The sequence below is a fragment of the Acanthopagrus latus genome, chromosome 23, assembly GCF_904848185.1.
Source record: "Acanthopagrus latus isolate v.2019 chromosome 23, fAcaLat1.1, whole genome shotgun sequence".
Lineage (NCBI taxonomy): Eukaryota > Metazoa > Chordata > Actinopteri > Spariformes > Sparidae > Acanthopagrus > Acanthopagrus latus.
The window spans coordinates 2,577,805-2,598,017 of NC_051061.1; the positions used below are offsets into that span (position 1 = coordinate 2,577,805).

The following is a 20,213-nucleotide window of genomic DNA, read 5'->3' on the forward strand; positions in this document are numbered from 1 at the left end:
GTTACCCATCAGCTGATATATGCACAGAAGATACATGTGGGATGAGCCCATATTGGCTCATATTAAAGACCACACTTATTTAATGGATTAATCTGGTCTTGCAGAACAACTGTATTTTTAGAATAAAACTGGGGCCTGTTTCAGAAAGCAGGTTTAACAAAGATTTAATCCAAAATATTGCACTGAATAAGATGGGAAACTCAGTTTCAAATCAGAATTAGATCAATGGATGTTGCAGTGGTGGAATCTCACTGGGTGCCACATCGTGGTCTTCATGACATTTTAAATGTTTGTTCAGATTAAAACTGACCGGGACAAAACACAACGTCCGGTAAATTACAATAAAAATGTATAGATTGGACACAGCGATACAAACTAGTCCAGTAACACTACGGCTGGTGACTTGCAGGTTAAAATACAGTACATGTAACAGATGCATTTGCATTTTGGCTCAACAGCATCCAGTGGCTTCATGTCAGTTTTTTTCAACAAACGTGGTAGATTTAAACAGTGAAGTTCTTCTATGTTGAAAACTCACTGCTGCTGCACCACGATCCTGCTCAGAAACACTGACAAAGTTGCATACAGGAATTATGTCCAGTGTAATCACAGAATGTCTGAGAAATGACTAATGATCCTATGTAACTAAAGCGTCTTTTTTTACAATTCAGACTGAGATTACACTTTATATGCAAGGAATGTTCACAGAACTGTTCCAACAAACTGCCAGCTGTCTCTTGTGCACAAACAAGCAAATATTTGAATGAAGGCAAAAAAAACTCAATGATAAAAAATGAACGATGAAGAGCTGACAGAATGTGTGAGAGGGAGGATATGGAGAGAAACTGTTTTTGAAGAGAACCTTCCTGTTAGCGGGTTAGGGAGAGGTAACATAAATTCAGAGTTTCCCATCTCTTCAAACTTCAGTGTGAGCAAACCTACTTTCTAAAACAAGGTGCTGTTCACCAAGATTTCCCTAAACAATGTTTAAATGGAAAACTGCATTGAAAAGCAACCACTTGTCAGAGTAATCATGTAACCCACTGGGACTCTGAAATATAAAACCAGACAGTGGAATGTGCTCTGAAAATGAACACACTTTGTTTTCCCAATTTATTATTTTATTGTCATAGTTGTTTGCTTTAATAACATTTGATCACGCTCAAGCACAATGCCAGAACGCCACATGAGAAACCAAAAAGTGGGTAAAAGCAAAGGGAGACATGAACACCCAAGAAAACATTTTGGTTTCAACTGGTTAAGTTCTTTCAAACAATTTCTTTTGCAATTTACTTGTGAAAATCATTTTCTATATCCCAAGCAAAACCCTGGTCCACATCTGTTTACAGATATAACTTCTGCCATTTGTCATTGTCATTTATGAAAGCAACAACAAAAAAAATATCTGGAAGAAAAAAATCATGTAATGATGAGTAGACCAGAGTAGGGAGGAGGGAGAGGTGGAGGGAGGGAGGGCTAACCCAGGAATGGCATAGCTGAGCTCTCAATATGAGAAAGCTGACTCGTGTGGACTTCTTGGTTTGTCATTTGCTTAAAAACAGGTTTTTCTTTTTCACATGAGTTTTTTTCTGAAGCTGATCTTCGGCACGCAGAAGGGGGGCGTGACAGGGAGGTGCCGTCGCCGCTGACAACAGTGTGGGCGGGTTATGACTGAGCTCCGCCCGCTCCTTCTCACCACGACTCTCAGGCAGCTTTGTGGTCTTCAGTCCCGCTCAGCAACCAGCTTCAGCACCTTACCGATGGCAATGGTCTTACCTGAGGCAGGTAAACAAAAGAACAGCAACCATTACATTTCTGTCTCAACCTCAAAACAACTGATGAGAACTAGGGATGGCTTTGACTAGAATGAAAAGGAATTCTAGTCAGTGTAAAATCCATGTTTCCAATCCAAGTGTTTCAAGTCTCTTATCAAGTCTTCTGAGGAGCTACATTTCTAAGCATTTAAAAAATCATTCCGACTTGAACCGTCAGTTTCATTGGACAGAGGCTGAAACAATAGTTTTTTGTTGCTGACTGCTATAACTGATATAAATCATATGACCAAGCTAAAACTTCAGTGGGAAATAGAATATATTCAGATCAGACAGAAATACCACTAGGATTCTGTCTTCAAGTTAATCTTCATTATTCAAGTCATGGGTTTACTTTAAATTCATTTTAGAAAAGGAATACATTCGCAACAGGATTTAATTTCATTTATATTTTTAGAAATGTAACTTTTTAGAGCAGCAACTGTAAAGTTGACAGCACGCACACAAGAATATCTAAGTGTTCATTTCAATTCACTTTTAATTTAACAAGCTGTGGTTGTGTAAAACAACTGTGGACCAAAGCAGGTTGAAATATTACTGTTCAAACAAACACAGGAGAGGCTAGAGAGAGTAGCACAACCCTGCATGACAGCAAAACTTGGTAGAGAAATTTCTCCATAGTTTGGTTTTGTCTTTCACTCTGTTACGGTGCTGTACCTACATGTGATAATGGTGGGGACAACCCTGAACAGTGCATGGTGTGACTGGGACTGCTCACAGATGAACTGCCAAGTGTTTGCTGCCGTCAACCACGGTACAGCAAACTAAGTTAACAGTCATGTAACCTGTGATGAGGTCTTTGTAACATCCAGACTGTGAGTGGAGTTTTTACTCTGTGCTTCACTGTGTCAGTAAATTCAGTGCAGGAATCATTAAGGAGAGTGGAAAAAAGGGATAAAGACAAAAAAAGTGGGTTGTTTGAAGCTCGTGTCTGTCAGAGTCAAACAGAACAGGATGCAGAGAGAACCAGAGAACAGACAGAGTTAGAATCATTAGAGTTAACCATAACTATCTGCAGCTGAATTCATCTGCTGCCTATTTTTTCCAACAACAGTCAGTTAAAAATAGCATAATAAATCAGTGTATTTTGCACCAGATTTTTTTGGAGAACACATTTATTTTTACATTTTACTATTTATGTTTATCATATCTATATCATGATTACTGAGCACCCTGGGCACAAACATGTCCTTTGGAATTCAATGATAATTAATAAAAGTGTTAGTTGCAGCCATTGTTAGTTCTAGCAGCAGTGTTGTCTGTTACTGAAATCCTACACTGATCTAAGTTTACCAGGTGAGAGAAGCTCTCAACAGGAGGACAAAATGCTGTAGCCTATAATCCTCCAATATCAGATAGTTTGAGATTTCCATCCCACCAGATGAACCAGAGGTTCAATTTAACTCCAGTCACTACATCAACAACCCCCCCACCCCAGAAGCCCTGCTGTACCTTCGTCCCGTAAGGTAAACCGTCCCATCTGAGGAAAGTCTTTGAAGGTTTCGAGGCAAATGGTTCCTGCCGTGCGCAGACGGGCGATGCAGACCTGGTCCTGTTTGACAAATCGTGGTCGTGTCTTACTCTTCTCTCCTGATTTCTTGTCTACTAGACAGATTAAGGCCTGCAGGTGGAGCGCAGAGTAACAGAATATCAGCACATAAACAGGTATAACATGATCCACAACATCTGTTTAACACTCCATCTGTTAAACCAAAAGAGGTAAAACAGAGAGCATCACACTACAATTGGTCAAATGTCTTCCAGCAAACATTTCTATTCTTCAACAAGACATTATCCCTCAACAGTTTCAATCTGTGTCTCTGTTTCTGTTTTCAGAAGCTTCTACATAACAGGTGAGCAATTAAGTTGGAGTTTTACCGTAATTTGCACTTCTTCAATGCAGGTGTGAATGTGAAGGACTGCGTTGTAACCTGGACAGATGATGGATTTGTGTTCAATGATGACAATCTGTGAGGGAAAAAGTTTCAGTTACAGATTGTGAGAACATCTAAAATAGAACAGACAAATTATTGTTATAGAGCATCACCCCAATGCATTAGATGATTTCCCCTCTATTGTGCTGTCAGCTGAGTTGGCAAGCACAATTGTGCTGAGTGTGATATACTGACCTGGGCGTCGAAAGTGCGCCCTGAGTGGCACAGGTTCTCAGCATTACACAGGATAAAGCCAGGAAGGATCTCCTCCTCCTCAATGCCCTTCAGACGCAGCTTGAGGTTCTCGCCTGGCCCAGCATCGTCCGTCTCCGCTTCATCTGATAGCAGACTCAACACCTCCACCGTATGCTGAATTGGGAGAGACAAGTAGAGAAAAATGGAACAATGCAAGGACAGGGAGAGGGAAGGACAAACATATATGTAGTCCAAAACTATTTGACGGTTTAAAATGGAAACAAAAACACTAGAGAAGAGGATTTCCCAATGACTGTGAGAAGCCTTTTGGTTTGCTTGTGCTCAAAAGGGGAACCAAATAACTGATCAATTGTCAACTACATTGATCAATGACAAGACTTGCTGGTTCCAGCTTCTTAAATGTGAGGATTTACCACTTTTATCATTTAAAACAGTATATGAAGGAGGGTTCTGCACTGTTGGTTGGACAAAAGAAGCAATCTGAAGACATTACTTTGGTCTCTGGGAAATTGTAATGTGTAGGTTTCGCATTTTTTTTACACTGACAAATCATTTAATCTGAAAAAATCAGAAGATTAAATCTACAATGGTTTCAGTTTTACTTTTAAAAACAATGGTAAGGGTGATTGTAGGACAACAGAAATGCACCTTGTTGACAATAGTTGTGTTATTTAATTTACAGTTGTATATATGTATTTTGTCAATTGTATGTGATACAAATGAAGATTTTTATTTTTCTTGTATCGGTTCATTACAACCAAAAGAAAGTATTTTGCAGATTTGACTGAATGACACAAATGATGACATGACAGATCTTACATATTCTAAATTGTTTGTTTCAATTCAATATAAGGTAGCCAGTGGCATTTCAATTTTTGCAGGTACATCATTTATAATCAAGAAATATCAGAGCTAACTTGTATTTGAGCTGGTTCCAGCTGATGGGATATCTTACCCTGTTTGGCATCATGACCAGCTGCTGTGCTTTACTGATTGAGCCCGACTCCAGTTTGCCCAGAATCACAGTGCCCATGTCCTGATGAGACAGATTGACAGAGTGTTACAGAGCAGGTGAGAGAAGAACAATGTGATTACATCGACCAATCACGAATAGGATTCATCCATGCTTTACTGTAGAGGGCAGTGATCTGGGACACCCAATTTATGTTTTGAGTGTATGCAAAGTATTTTATCTTCCTGTCTGTCGTTACAAAAGGTGACTCTGGCAACAACACATAAACCAAGCTGGCCAGCAGGTGTGTGTCAAATAAATGGTCACTTCAGAAAGATGACTGATTTTTCATGAAACATGTGTGATATTAAAGTTCTGGATAACAGCATTTACCAGACGTTAAACTACAATCCCTCTACTCAGAACACAGTTCACAATGTAGCATTTAAAACCCAACAAGGAGTCATTCTTTAACAACAGGGCAGTCAGTTAGCTAATTTTAGAAGCTAACCATGCCTATTGATAGCAGTAATTTGTTTCTGTGCAGATTCCAACAATGACTGACACACCTGTGGGTGCATTCAGCCCGTCACCTTTAAGATGACATTCTAAATCAATTTGAACCAACAGCCTCTTAGGAGATAGCCATAACAGTTATCCACATTTACCACTCTATACTTTATTTAAAAGCCAGACTACATGATACTGCACCTGCGTTAAGTTTTTAATCTGTTCAGAAATGCTTGGTTGCTGGCAGCTGAAACAAAATCTTTTTATGGACTATAATGCCATTGTGAATCATGCTGGAGGTAATCACAGTTTCTTACCTTGTATTTATCTACAATGGGCAATCTGACTGGTCCATCACTTGATCTGTTGAAATGTGGCAAACTGTCCAGGTGTGGAATGAAAGGTAAACCTCTGGAATACCATCAAGAAGGACAGCAGTTAGTAAAGAGTGATGAACTATAACAATCATTTCAATCTATGCAGTAACCATTCTGATGTAAAAGTTGGTGAAGCACTTACGTATACCAGGAGCACATGTCAGTGGGCTCCTTCAGGTTGGCTCCTGTCAGTCCGGAGCACGGCATGAAGTGAATGTCTTTCTTGGGATTGAAGCCCACCTTCTTCAAAAATGGCACTAGTTTCTCCTTACACTCTTCATACCTGAGGGTTTAAAACAGGAGTGATGTCAACAACTTCAGGGGACAATAAATACAAGCATGACAGTAGACATTCGATATGTAAAGTTCATGGACCAAGATGGTGGGCCTGCAGAGGCAGATTAAGACCCACTCCCAGAGATCAAATAAACATTCCAAGTTTTTAAAAAATATTACCTTGAGTAGTTATCAACTTAGTAAGCAAGGTCACTAAGGGCTGAAATTGCCTTGGGCAAGCTAGACATTACACACTGGTTGAATGCTGCATGACAGTATAGTGAGAGGACCTGCCACTGAAGGTAAAAATGGAACCCTGACAAAACAATTACAACATAATATGATGGTTAATAGAGCGGTAACAGCCTGTGCTTTGTTGTAAGCTCATAGAGGTGCATGTGTGTTGGCTGTGTCATATTTAATAACATGTTTGACAGTAATGAATGAACCTCTTGCCCTTATCAGGTTCATCAAGTGTATGTGAAATTAAAGATTTCACAATATAGTAGCGTTGTCAGGCTATATCCTTAACGTTACATTAAGCTCCTACTCCACGTCTTGCTAAAATGTGTATTACAAAATTGTCTGGGATCACAATTTTCTCACACAATTCTTATTTTTCCAACTAAAACATCTTTAGCACTCAAGTATGCAGCATGCATATATCAAGAGTGCTGGTCTTAACATAAAATAAAAAGGGCAGCTGGACTGGGAATCTGTAGGATACGGTGATGCACTGTATCATATGGGTGGGACAAAATATCAATATGACAGTATATCGCCACCTTCTTGGTGCAATACATAGTGTCATATATAGTTTCGATTTATACATTTAAAAAAAAAATAAGGCCCCCTAAAAGAGATTTCCCTGTCAATTTGACTGCCCAGAAGCACTACTTCTTGGCTCCTTGTGTGGCAAGTGAAACTCAGACAGAAGTTAACTGGCTGAAGAAGAAGTTTCCAGCTGGATATCGGTGGACAGCAATGTAAAGAAAGTTGTCCTAAGACAGTTATGTTAAGAGATTCCCCAGCCACACTGAAGTCCAAAGTCTGGACCTATTTAGGCTTTTACAACATTGGACGAATGAAATTGATAAAGACCATACGATATGCAAGAACTGTCTGGTACAAGTAAAGTACACAGGCAACACCATGCACATGCAAAGCCACTCGCAACGCAACCATCCCGATCCCTGCCTTGAGAAAGCGGCTATTGTTAACGTTTTAAGACAACCTGCAGCAGTGGATGCAGTGTTTAAAGCAAAGCTTCCTTTCATGTCCCCAAGGGCTGCCAGGATCACAAAGTAGAACGCCTGCCCATACAATGTGGTCAAAAATTAAGGTTTTTGCCAAATGCTACAAACACAGGAACCAAGGTATGCAATACCAAGCGGAAAATATTTCACTGAAAAAAATTCTTCTAGCTCTTTATGAGACAAGAAGAAAGGTGAAGAATTCAATCCAGTCTGCATGACCACCAGAGCCTCCTGAGTGTCGGCTAATTCCATAGTTGAAAAGGAGATCAGTCAATAAAAAAATAAATATTCCACCACTACCACTGACAGATGATCCACTGGTATGGTGGAAATCTCAGGCATCATGCTACTCACACCTTGCTTAGCGGGCACAAAGGTATCTGTGTGTCCCAAGAACTATTCTATCTGCACTCTCACTCACCTCCAAGCATACTGATAAGTTGTTGTTCCTGAAGGAGAACATTTATATTTGAGGTTACCAACATGTTACTAGGTCATAAAAGACCAATTTGTGTGTCACAAACCTTAATATTTGTCAAAGAGCACAAGTTTTGTTGGGGACCCATTACATTTCTCTGGGACCCTCTCAAATGCCCACCAGTGGTTCCCCGGGACTTCAGTGTAAACTATATCAACATTCCTTTGCATAACAGTGTTTTTCTTTCATATGTTTCATAAAGAGAAAAAAAAAAGTAAGAATATTTCCACTTGTGAAATTTTGTTTGAGTTTTTTCTATTCATTAGACTAAAAAAGGCGAAGACAACTTGTTTAATGTGGAGAACTCACTGTTCACATACATCTCCCAGCTGATATCACAGGGCCTGAATTATCTGACTTTTGCCTCTTGAAGTACAAAGTGGTATTATGAGACATGGTGGGTTGAAGCCAGCTGGTTAGCATGCTAACTTCAGGATATATCTCAGCAACACAGTATATAAATGTCTTTGATGCAACATCAAAACTCTTAATTTTGGCCCCATCTTAAGTTTGCTACTTGAAAATTGGGACTTTTAAGCGCTCTTGTAAACAAATAATGCTGTGACTCAGAAAAACAGCTCCATAGCACTACAAGTTCTCCTATAATTCTGAGACGTTGCTAGAGGCATCATGCTTGCATAATAAAAACATAATTTTGATTAGAGCAGAAAACTACCACCACCTACCAGTTTGTTAGTGGTATCTGATATTTATGGTGTTTCTTTAATGTGATCATCAAAACTACAGGTGTCAGTTAGACTTCTTAGATTCCAGCCACATTCAATTTCTTCACTTCGGTTGATCCAATTACACTGCCCCCCAAAATCAACTCCCTACCTATACTATTTCTAACCATACATCCTGTATTCCAAGCAGAACATTACATACATTTCATGTCATGTTGCCCTATGTTGCCCTATTTATATTACTCTTACACCAAAACAATGAGCAACACTTTACGTACAAAGGAAAACAGGTTAGCTGCAGACTTGTGGTTATGCAGGAAGGAAGACATAGTGTGTACATACACTGTGGTAACCTTTGTACTCAAAAAGCTATGTATACACGCAACAGGCAATTAATCAGATATTCTTCTTTCAATTGTAAGCGTATTTCATCGATATAATCTATGAAATGCTGTGTAGACCGAGAGCTCATTTCTGAATTTTAATTTTTCCAGATGGTGCGATTACATGTTTATTCAATGGAGAGATGTGATTAGGTACCAATAAATAAAAAATAAAAAAAATCCATCTCTTCCTTGTCAACCCCTCCTTTTTTATTTCATGACATCATAACTCGAGCCACAAAATAGCTGATACGAAGAACAGGATGATCACACATGTACTTAGAACTGTCTATTTGTGATTGTGCCACTCAGGACAGATGTGCATATCAACTGTATAGAGCCTCAGTGACACTTCCCTGTCTCAACAGCTTAATAAGACCATCTAAAAAAATATATATTTGGATCACTGAATGGACATTTAAAAAAAAAAGAAATTAAGAATCCAGGTTTTCTCTGATCAATGAACAAAGGAAATGGGTTTCATACATACATGATTTTAAGGAATTAGACTAAAAAGAAGTCAATTATGTGTTCTGGCACAAGCAAACAGTTTTGTAATCAAGTGGGAGTTTTTTTGTGTGGCAGCTGCTTAGTGTTAAAGTGCTGAAATTGTTATGAATTGTGTGCTGTTAAACTCGTGTTTGATCATCATTATCCATCTACCCACCTCTCCAGGCTCCAGCTGACTGTAGGATCATCCATTTTGTTCACCAGAACTATCAGGTGCTTGACCCCAGCTGTCTTGGCCAACATGGCATGCTCCCGCGTCTGTCCACCTTTCTCAAACCCAGTTTCAAACTCGCCTTTCCTAGCAGAGATCACCTGAGGGACAACACAGTCTTTTAATAAATGGTTTTGTCTTCAAGTGCTGTGAAAACAAAAGGTTTTATAGAAGTTGAAGAAGACTATAGAAGACTTTGAGGCAAATTCACGTGTAACAAAATGGATGACATCTGAATAACAACAAAAAAATAACAATGTTCCTTGACCTATAAAAAATTTCCTGGTTACATAAAAGAAAGTGGTTTGTGGCCCTGCAGTCTACGTGTTGAAGTGTCTTTGAGCAAGATACTGAACTACAAATTACCAAGGTGGCTCTTCCATTGATGTGAGTGTCTATGAATGGTTATTGCTCCTTATGGGCAGATGGGGACTTACGTGGTGGCCTCTGCAAATGGTCTACAGATGTGTGTATGAATGGGTGAAAGCTGACTTGTGTGGTTAAGTGCTTTGCAATGGGTCTGATTGCAGACCAGGTCAATGTGAACTAATGTGAGCTGCCAATTAAAACCTGAAGAGGTTGTGACAGTAATATATTTCTCAGCTGATTTCTTTAAAGATACGATGACATCAACCTCTTATTCTGAGCCAAAAGGAGTTCCATAAAAGTAGTGGCCTATTTGCTTGTATACTGTGGAGAACAGAAAGTGAAGCACCTCACATCTGGGCATTCATATCCATTGGCTCATGGACCCAGAGTCTCCCAGACGTTCGATCCACAGTTGGACCATATGGCCTAATCTGCATTTTGATCCACCTTAGAGTTACAGCTCTAGGGCTGCAGTACTGGCTGTGAAAAGGCACTACTGACAGTGGTTTTCGTAGTGTGAAAGAGGAGTTTGCCACTCTGACAACACAACCCATGCAGTATCCTGTATGCAAACTATATCAATATCAGGGGATTTACTCTGGTGTATTTGATGTTTATGCAACAATGTTTATGTTGATAATTTCCTGATAAGTAAACTGAAACCTGAATAAAAATTCATCTTATTTTGCTTTGGTCTTCATGGTTCTTCAGATGCTGAGTAGAAACAATTAGGGTTGTGTTAAAGATACACAGTTCAACAACATTGTTTATTTTCAAGACTCACCAGCACAGCCAAATCTGCCTGCGATGCACCTCCGATCATGTTGGGCACAAAGCTTTTGTGGCCGGGAGCATCTAGGATGGTAAAGTGCTTTTTCTCTGTCTCAAAGTATGCTCGGCCCACCTCCACAGTCTTGCCTTTGTCCCTCTCCTCTTGGTTGGTGTCTAAAGCCCAAGACAGATACCTGGGAGACAGATAAGTGATCATTTATTTTTGTTTATTGATACATATACACCAATAATGATGGATCTAATACGTATGCCAATACTGGTTCAGTTACACACACTGGTTCACTCACCAGGTTTCCCTGTTCTTTTCCTTGGCTTCTCGCTCATACTTCTCTAAGGTTCTCTTGTCTACCATGCCTGTAAGATACCTGTAGGAGATGAAGGGAACAACAAGGAAATGAACAACGTGTCAAAGGTCTGTGGCGAATTAAATTTACACTCATATGCAGGCAGTTGAACCAAACAGGGGAGACCGTTACTCACATGATTTGTCCACCAATAGTCGACTTGCCAGCATCTGGAGAAGAAGCAACACAGTAGATTTAGATTAGACAGTACTCTGACATTACTTTCCTTTTGTATGCCTACACTTTCAGTTGCATAGCATAAAGAAATAGTCTTTACTACCAATTATAAACACTGGAGCCAAATGCATACTGAAGCTGTCTCATAGGCTCCCTCTAATATTCTCTCCCACTCCCTTTATGTCTTTAATTCAGAAAAAGACAGGAGCTTGCCATCCCAACAGTGTGTGGAACCCAGATGAAAGGAAAAGTTGATTACTCAGTTTAAGACTTTTTTGTATTAGAACTTTTCTGAAAGTTTGTTTAAATATGGAAGCCAAGCATTATCTCATTAAATTTGGTGAATGAGTTCTTTTGAGCATCACAATTCCCCCCCAAAAACTTGTTTCACTGTAATAATTGGAGCAATTTGGTCCAATTATCTTTGGAATGTCTAGAAGAGCTACACTTTTAAATCATTTTATCCCCATTCAAGCGAGCCAAACCGGAAGTAAGCCGGCTCGGTCAGCGATCCAGGTATTTTCAGAACGGGGAAGTCAAGCGTTTTTGTCTTCAGAACACCACTGAGCAGCCTTCACATGAATGAACTGGGCTCTGCCTCCAACACTGTGTCCAAATTCCTTAATTATTCACCACACCACCACCAAACTATATTGATAACATGGCGTTGCATTGCCGAATTTAGCGGGTTCTCTCTGGTCTTACGTTCTGAGCAGAGACATAGTGATAAAAACCTGTGTCTACTGCAGAGTCAATTGACTCGGGTATAAATGCCAAGTTTACACACAAAAGCTAATCTTAGCGGGTTTAAGTGGCATTTTTGACCAGGTAAAAATTTGTGTTCTGGCATTTCATTCCACTAGTCTGAAAGATGACGTTAAAAGATGTTATGGAAGCAAAACAGCCTGTATCAAAATGTCAAAACTGACCTGTGCAAAAAAAGGGTGGTTCACTTTGCCTCTTCTAATGCATATATTTTTACTGTATCATCCAATAAATGATACATTGACCTACAGTGGACAGGTGCATGCACTGACCTACGTGTCCGATGAACACAACATTGATGTGTTCCTTCCTGGGGGCATCTGGCTGTGTAGTTGGAACCTTGGGCACCGGCGCTTCCTCTTCCTCCTCCATCGTCTCCTGAGCCATCTCCTCTGTTGTTGCTTGCACCTCTGGCCCCCCGTCCCCACCTCCTGGCTCCTCCTCGTTTGGCTCCGCCTCTTTCTGGTCCCAAGGCTCCTCTGTGCTCATCTCTGTGTCGCCATTCTCCACCGGAGCTGCGCAGCCACAAAACACAGCACACAACATTCAGGGGCAAGCTACTTCATACAAGCCAACTTAGTGAAAAATATACAGAGCTCATTAGTATGACACGGCAGCCAGCCCAACACACAGGTGGATATCAATGAGTATTTTTTCCCATTTTTTTCTTTACTGCGTTTTCCAAGCCATTTTTGTCTCAAAAGACCTTGATTCCTATAAGCTGTCATGATCAGTTAAGATAAAAGTTGGGGTAATTTATCTGTGACAATCAGTAAACACCGAAACCTTTGTCCCTACATACACTTTAAGTATAAGTAATTAAGTACAAATGAAATATAATGTTTTTAAAAAACACTTGGCATTGACACATTGTCCTGTGATTGAACTGAGAGTCATGTTCTACCACTGTCAGCTGGCTGCAGCAGAACCAGTAAGACTGGTACCATGTTTGAGCTGTTCTGCTGATTGTAGGTGGAAACCTGTCCTTTATTGATGATGAATAAACCAACAGCCAAAAGTGGCTTTTGACTAGTCACAGTTTACATAAGAATTCATTAGCACACAACTGTCTGTTGAACAACTCATACTGTATTGTGGTTGAAACCTCTGCTAATGGATCCTTTGTGTTTATGCCTTCTTTATCCAATCAGGAGCTCATTAATGAATTTCTGGTTAACTCCATTCTAGTATTTGACAACAGCCTGATAAACAGTTAACCTTCACATAGCCATTACAGAATGAAAACAGCATGAGCAGCAGCTACCATTGTGTGCCTTGGTTTTTAAATGACATGTCAGAGACATAAACATAAACAGGGAATCCGGAGAAAAGCTACCGCAGTGTTGGAAAAAGTTGTTGATACATTTTCTCTATGAAGTGCCGTGTTACAACAGCACAGCAATGAACACTTAGCACCCAAGGAAGAGACAAAAAAGAAAACAATGTCAAGGCTCTGACATAAAGCCTCAGCCGTCAGTATTTATACTACGTTAATATCAATCATTTATTAGAATACAGTTTAAGCACTGGTAAGTTATTTGGTATTTGAACATGAACATACGGCTACTATACGGAGAAGTATTGAGGTCCTCCTTACCAGTAGATGGTGCTAGCAGAACATGGACTCTTACATTACCTGACAATTTCTACAGTCATGGCAAAGCCAGCACTATGTGTGTGAAAACGTGTGGCAGGCAAACATTCATCTTATCAAACTATTCAGCCAACACCAATCTCATCAAGCTGGCTGAAATTAAATAGCTTATCATGATGAGCTAAACACGTTTGCAAACACACTTCAGATGCCAACTGACTTATGGTGGTATGTTTTCAGGTGCCTGATAAAGTTTGACATAGGTGATCCAGTGTCCTTTATTTTAATTCCGCAGACTTTGCATTTGGCTAGTCTTTTGTTTGGGCATTGTTTAAAAGTCTTTACAGTCAAAGGTGATGACAAATGGCACAGCAGCTGCCAGGGTGCACACTATAGTTTTTGTTTGAGTTGTGTTAGTTGCTGCAGCATATATCATCTCGATCATATGAGCAACCTTTGAGATTCTTTTCAATCGTTATAGCAATTAAGGGTCCACCTGAACCAGTGGGCTGCAACAGTCTGCAATAGCTCTTCTGCTGCCTTACTATGAAAAGACCATAAAGAAACAATTCAGTTTGTTTGAATGAACTGCTTCACATTAAAGACCTAAAGCTGACCTGTTTAAGAAGTGACCCCAACATGTAGTATGGCATGGGTGCTGGTGACTTATCACATTCAAGAAAACAGTGGTTGGCCAACAAAGCTGATTCTGATAGAAGACACAGAAGCTACAACTTGTAAAACATTGGCGCAGATTCAAATTATATCCAGATCTGGCAAATTTAAATGTTTTCAAAGTCTACCCCCCCCAACCACCGTACAGTATCAAAAAGGACAGTGGATTAGGCTACACTGAAGTAAAGGGGGCTGTGGCGCTCTGCTGAGCGCCATTAAAGTTGTCTTTTACTAACTATATATTTTATAGTCCCCACTTTTGTGTAGCCCCTAATTACACTGGCACAATTGATCTTTAGTAAAGCTACCAGAAGTGCCTTTACTCCATCAACAAGAATGGCACTCCATAGAGGTGCATACCTCCGCCAAGGCCAAACAGTCCCCTTTAATTTACTCAAGCCATGACTATAAATATTAAAACTACTCATAAAGGCTTAACTATAATTCACGATCACCAAATCTTGGGTCCATCCTGCTGACAAACTAACAACCAAACCAGGAGCTCAGATGTTTTTTTGTTTTGTTTTTTAAACCTTTAACAGTCACTAACATTCTACCCCTTTAAATATTTTCTGGTTTGAGTACATAGTGTTATTGTTTATACAGGAGGAGGTTGTGACTGTTTACAATATACCATAAGAAGGTTAAAAAGAAATACTTGCATTAAACACTGTGCTGATCCTAACCTGTGTTTTAGAAAAAACATGTAAATGCTTTGCTGTATTTGCTCTGAATTTTACATTTACAATTTCCAGAAGAAGAAAAAATGCCTGCTGTGTGCAGACGACCCAGTTATAATGGGTACATTTACAGTAGTTATAATCATCCAACCACTTTTCAATGCTTCCTCTTCCTTCCAACTATGAAGTTGTTTCTAAATATTAATACCACAGGATACCTAACTACATGAGGCAAAAACATTTCACTAGTTCACTTTGTGCGAGTGCTTGCTGTAAGTCTCTCTAAAATGTTCCTTTACACACAGACATTATCATCCATTATAACAAGGCCATGTCTGTTTAAAGAGATAATGAAAACAGTCCCAGTGAATGTGATGGAGCAGACAGCCTGAGACAAAACAAAAGATGAACTGATGCTAGAAACTCACTATTCAGTTGGTTTGTGGTCAAACACAGAAAAAAGGCGTCATGTGGCAAATACAGATACAAAAAGAAGGTGGGTGATAAGCCTGGTGGTTTATGTGCAATGTTATCATGGTGTAATTGGTAAAACTGGTGGTTGTGTCACAGGTTTGTTAGTTGGTGGGAACACTTCCTGACTATGCCATCCCTACATACAAAGACATGCCTCATGTGACGATAAAAACATTCTGTCGAAATGGCAGTTTTATGATTCCAAAAAGTTTTAAGGTTAACAGGTGCAAACAGATACCAGTATGACACCAGTCCAAAATTATATTCCACCAAGTATACTGTCAAAAAAAGTACATCTTGGAGGTGCATTACCATCAACAACTGTTGCTCTCTGCTCACATGAAAGTGAGGTAAACAATCCTGCTGCCCAAATCACAATACCTTGTGAGGCAGCTGATTTGCAAGATCATGTGAGAACCAAGACCTGATTTGCAACATAGCCTGCCGCTAACACAGAACAACTATTGGAGAGCTCCAGTGGTAGAAACAGTATTGCCAAATCTCAAAAAGGTGGATTGTCACCACCAAATCATCATGTTGCCAAGACCTAAAGCCAATAATGCTAAAAGACTGAAGAAATGTTTCCTGTCTCGCTTACTGCTGCCCAGTGGAGGGCAAAAGGTGCAACCGAAAAAAACTTCCTAAAAAAATAGGTATTAAAAAAAAGAGGGGGGTAGGGGGGCTGGGGCAAGCAGGGGGCTGTGGTTCCTAAAGAGGCATGAAGGTACACATCATGATGATGACATCTGTGTGCTTTTTTCAAGGTGCTTCCCCAGGTGTCCTCCTGTCAGTGTAAACATGTACCTGCTGACTTTATAATCATATGGATGCTGTTATGTTATAATGTGAAGTGAGTGAGATCCTGACCCTCCAAATATCCTGGAAAGTGACAAAGTTACTTTTTTCACTCTAAATTACATAATTGCCATCAGTAAACTGGATGCTGCCTGACACTGTCACTTGCAGGGAGGGAGGCTGTTTTCTGGGGGAAAGTTCACTGAAGTCTCTGCCAGAAGGGCTGACCTTCGCCGTGATTTTCAACACAAACACTTTGTGAGTTAAAGTTTTTTGCCGGTGACAGATGCGGTTTTTCTGGCAAAAATGTGACATGGGGTTGGTAAGACAGCCGCTTCTCCACGTGTAGCACTCTTGATATGCGCTGTCAGCTTATCCATTCACACTGCTTCAGTTTGCCAATACTGCACCTCTGATACAACATCCAGAGGTGTATCGGCGCCGGAGCGAAATTTCACCTGAGACTTTCACACAGAGGTGGAGAATTGGCGCGGGATTCCCGCATCCAAACAACAGAGTGAATGGGGCTAGTAAGCCATAATGTTAGAGTTACTATGGGCTTGGTAATTCCCATCTGTTTGGCATTCACATGTCAGGACAATGAGGTGAGCCATAACAACATGTATGTGACACATGGCACAGAGGGAATCTTGCTTATACACAGTCCCTATACATACCGGCACTTTCTGACACCTCCGTGATGGAGATCTTTTCAACAGCAACTGGAAAAGAAATAATGTATTTAGTTAATGTTTAAGTTCATTTGAAATGACCTGACCTGATTCCCTAACTACAGGCTCAATTCAGTTAGAGGAAGGGTATGGGACTTTCTAAACTGAGTGTGGGCAAATAATACACTTGTATTAACTCTGTGTTCTATGAACATTTTATTACATCTTCAAGGCTGGAGACAGACACATAGAGAGGTTTAACAGTTTTTCCATGTCAAGCACCAACAGTTGTAAACTTACACTTGGTGACATTGTCCACTCATAAGCTACATGGGGATAGGTTTTAAGATCCCATGCGGAATTTAAATGTATTTCAGTGTGTCAAACTATTTGTAAGGAGTTCTATAGATGTGGGGCATGCTGATTAAAACATTATTTTTTTTCCCTATGAGCACAGTTATGTTACTGCGGCTAACCTCAAGCCTGGTCTCTAGTCCGCTTCCATGCGGTTTCCAATGACACATTTTGCTCAACTCTTGACCAGCAGTGCGTCAGAACATCCACGTCATACCAAACACTCACGTTCCCACTAATTTCTTTCCAATGACGAGCTTTTATCATGAAAGCTGAAACTGCGTTATTGCAAATACGACAGGGCGCTTGTCAGCAGTACTTCTTGCGACGTTTCAGTTACTGTTTTTGATTAAGCCAATACTTTGCTAAAACGCATTAACGAGCGACACAGGCGCTCACTAGTGAAACCACACAAGCTAACCGAAATGCTAGCTAGCAACTGCCGGTTCGTTGTAACAAGCTAATGCCGGCTGGATTGATGACTTCAAAGACAGTTTTGACAGTGTTCAACAAGCTAAAGTGCCACTTTATAGCCGAGTTTCTGATTAACGCTTACAGGATAGATGTGCTGTAATCAAAGTTACACAGTGTCGGGCAAACCAACAGGACAGCAGAAAGCTAGCTTGTCGCGCTTCAAGGAACGCGTGTCTGTGAAGTGGCTAGTTAGCGAGCTAGCAACTACCCAGCCCAGACTCCTAGCAGCTAGCATTATGCAAGCTAACGTAGCTCCCCAACGTGCCTGTGAACTTACCAACGGAATCGACATTTTCCGAGTTTGCTTTCACGGCAAAAGATGGAACAAATTCGGCGGCGTTTACATTGGGCACAAACGGTTTAGCATTCACATTTAGGGATGTGAATGCTGAATCAAGTTGTCCGTCGATTGTGGCCTCCACATCGTCCTCTTGTTCCCAGGAATCAGGGGCAGTGTCTCTCGGGTCCATCGTGGGTCTTTGGATTTCCACTACTGTGAAATTTGAGCTACGCAGTTCTGGGTCTACGTAAGTGTCCGCCCAAAACCCGATGTTAAGGTCACCCCTTGGAGTAATGGATAGCGTCCCAACTTGAAGTGTAATGTTTTATCTCCGATTCAGGTGAAATATAGCAACCGGTTTCTGTCGGTGAGACGCCAGAGAGGATATTCGAGTCAGCACTCACTGAGACAGTCCGCGTGAGCTAATGCGTGCCGTCAGGCGACGTGCAACCCGCGTTGAACTCTGGGATATGAGGTCTTGTTCAAAAGCAGAAGACGTTTGCCTTGAAAGACTCACGAGGGCAAGAAAACTACATTCCCCATCGACTAATCAGGGCAGTTTACGTCAGACGTTTCAGGAGCCGCAGATTCAACATTTAGTTTTGTGTAGCAAATGGAGACTTTTATATGCCGAGTTATACAATTTAGTTCACTCGTTGTAAAGCTCATTATCCTTAGACACAATATCCCATGTTTCACACTGAGTCTCCAACATATTCTAGGGATTTTCAAAATTTCATATTCAAATGTCCCATGGCCATTTGTTTAAAAAATTTGTATTTGAGTTGTTGTAACAGTAACCATATTACACCATGATTAAACACTGGCCTGGCAACTTAAAGTAATAGGGGAAATTATGACAGTACAACAGCATTTTACTGTACTGGTTTCATGATTTATTAAAACATTTAAATGTATTTATGTTAAATATGTTTGGTCTTTAAACACACCAATCTCAAGTCATTCACTTCCCTTTTCATTTTATCCATAAATGCATCTCAGCCACTGTTGGGCACAAGATGTGTATCACAACTTTGCAATAAGTCATACACATTCAACTGAAGAAAACCTGAATGAATCAACTGTATAGAAGTGTACTATGTTTAATCTCCTCTATCGAACACATATATGATGAGCTCCTTTTCCTTTAAAGCTCATGTGGAACAGTCGTGTCGGCGAAATGAATGGGAACACTTCTTTTTAAACACAACATGAATGAATGAATCATCTCACAATATTTTGTTGTTCTGAATGTGCCTTCAGGCAGTTAAAGCATTCCAAACATTAGATAACCAGTTCAACCAGAGGAAAACCTATTCAGAAAAAGCATCGCCTCCAGGTTTAGACCTCAGATTGAAGAGGACACAGCAAGACAACTCTGCTTTTGGATCAGGCATATGTAAAGTGACACTTTTAATTATCCTTAGTTGTTATTAGTTATATGATCATGTTTATATAATGTTCTATATAATGCAATCCAGGAGCTCTTTCCTGTGCATACAGGATGTGGACAATAACAAGAACACCTTACAGTGTAAACACACACACACGCACGCACACGGACACACAAAACTACCTGTGTTCCAGTTACTGTATCCAACAATGTATATTTTTAACAAAAATTCATTTATCATTTAAGCCACTGACATTAGGACAAATCAATGTTTTGCAAGTCTCAAGTAATTTTCAAATCAATTCTTCAACCTTGTGTTTCGAGTCCCCAAGCATGTTATTATGCACCCTTCAACAAACTGAATACCAGTTAAACTAAATTTACTAATTTACCCTTGAATAAACATTCAAATAATTTAAAGGCGATCACTTGTGTCTTGGTGTGTGTGTGTGTGTGTCTTGATTATGCTTTGCACATTGCACTGACAAACACAACTTTCTCTCCTGCTTGTCCAACCCGACTGGCTGCTGTTAAATTGGTCAAAAGTATATTTGTTGTCAGGAAAACTAACAGTTTATTTCAAGTCATTCTGAATCAAGAGGATCAGATCCGAATGAATTGGAAGAATAAAAGTCACTTCACAAATCTATTCTGATTTTTTTGAGTCCAAAGTTCTGAGATTCAAAACTCAATTAAGCCTCAAGTCCAAGTCATCTGACTCAAGTCTGGACCTCTGCTTACCAAGACTAACTTTT

The 20,213-nt window shown here is 40.1% G+C and overlaps 1 protein-coding gene across 2 annotated transcripts; it reads right to left on the reverse strand.

The window, feature by feature from the left end:
• Positions 1-655: 655 nt before the first annotated feature.
• On the reverse strand, positions 656-18,527 carry gspt1l (G1 to S phase transition 1, like). 2 transcript variants are annotated; one of them, XM_037087956.1, is made up of 14 exons: positions 18,063-18,526; positions 16,964-17,008; positions 12,341-12,583; positions 11,263-11,296; positions 11,070-11,147; positions 10,775-10,955; positions 9,568-9,722; positions 5,964-6,104; positions 5,762-5,855; positions 4,938-5,018; positions 3,962-4,135; positions 3,711-3,800; positions 3,285-3,453; positions 656-1,776 (listed from the first exon to the last, which is right to left on the reverse strand). In XM_037087956.1, exons 1-14 carry the CDS (start codon positions 18,253-18,255, stop codon positions 1,724-1,726), a joined length of 1,731 nt encoding a protein of 576 aa, XP_036943851.1. In that variant the 5' UTR covers positions 18,256-18,526; the 3' UTR covers positions 656-1,723. The 2 variants fall into 2 exon arrangements, with proteins under 2 accessions (XP_036943851.1, XP_036943852.1); XM_037087957.1 differs by lacking the exon at positions 16,964-17,008 and having other exon boundaries at positions 18,063-18,527.
• Positions 18,528-20,213: the final 1,686 nt, after the last annotated feature.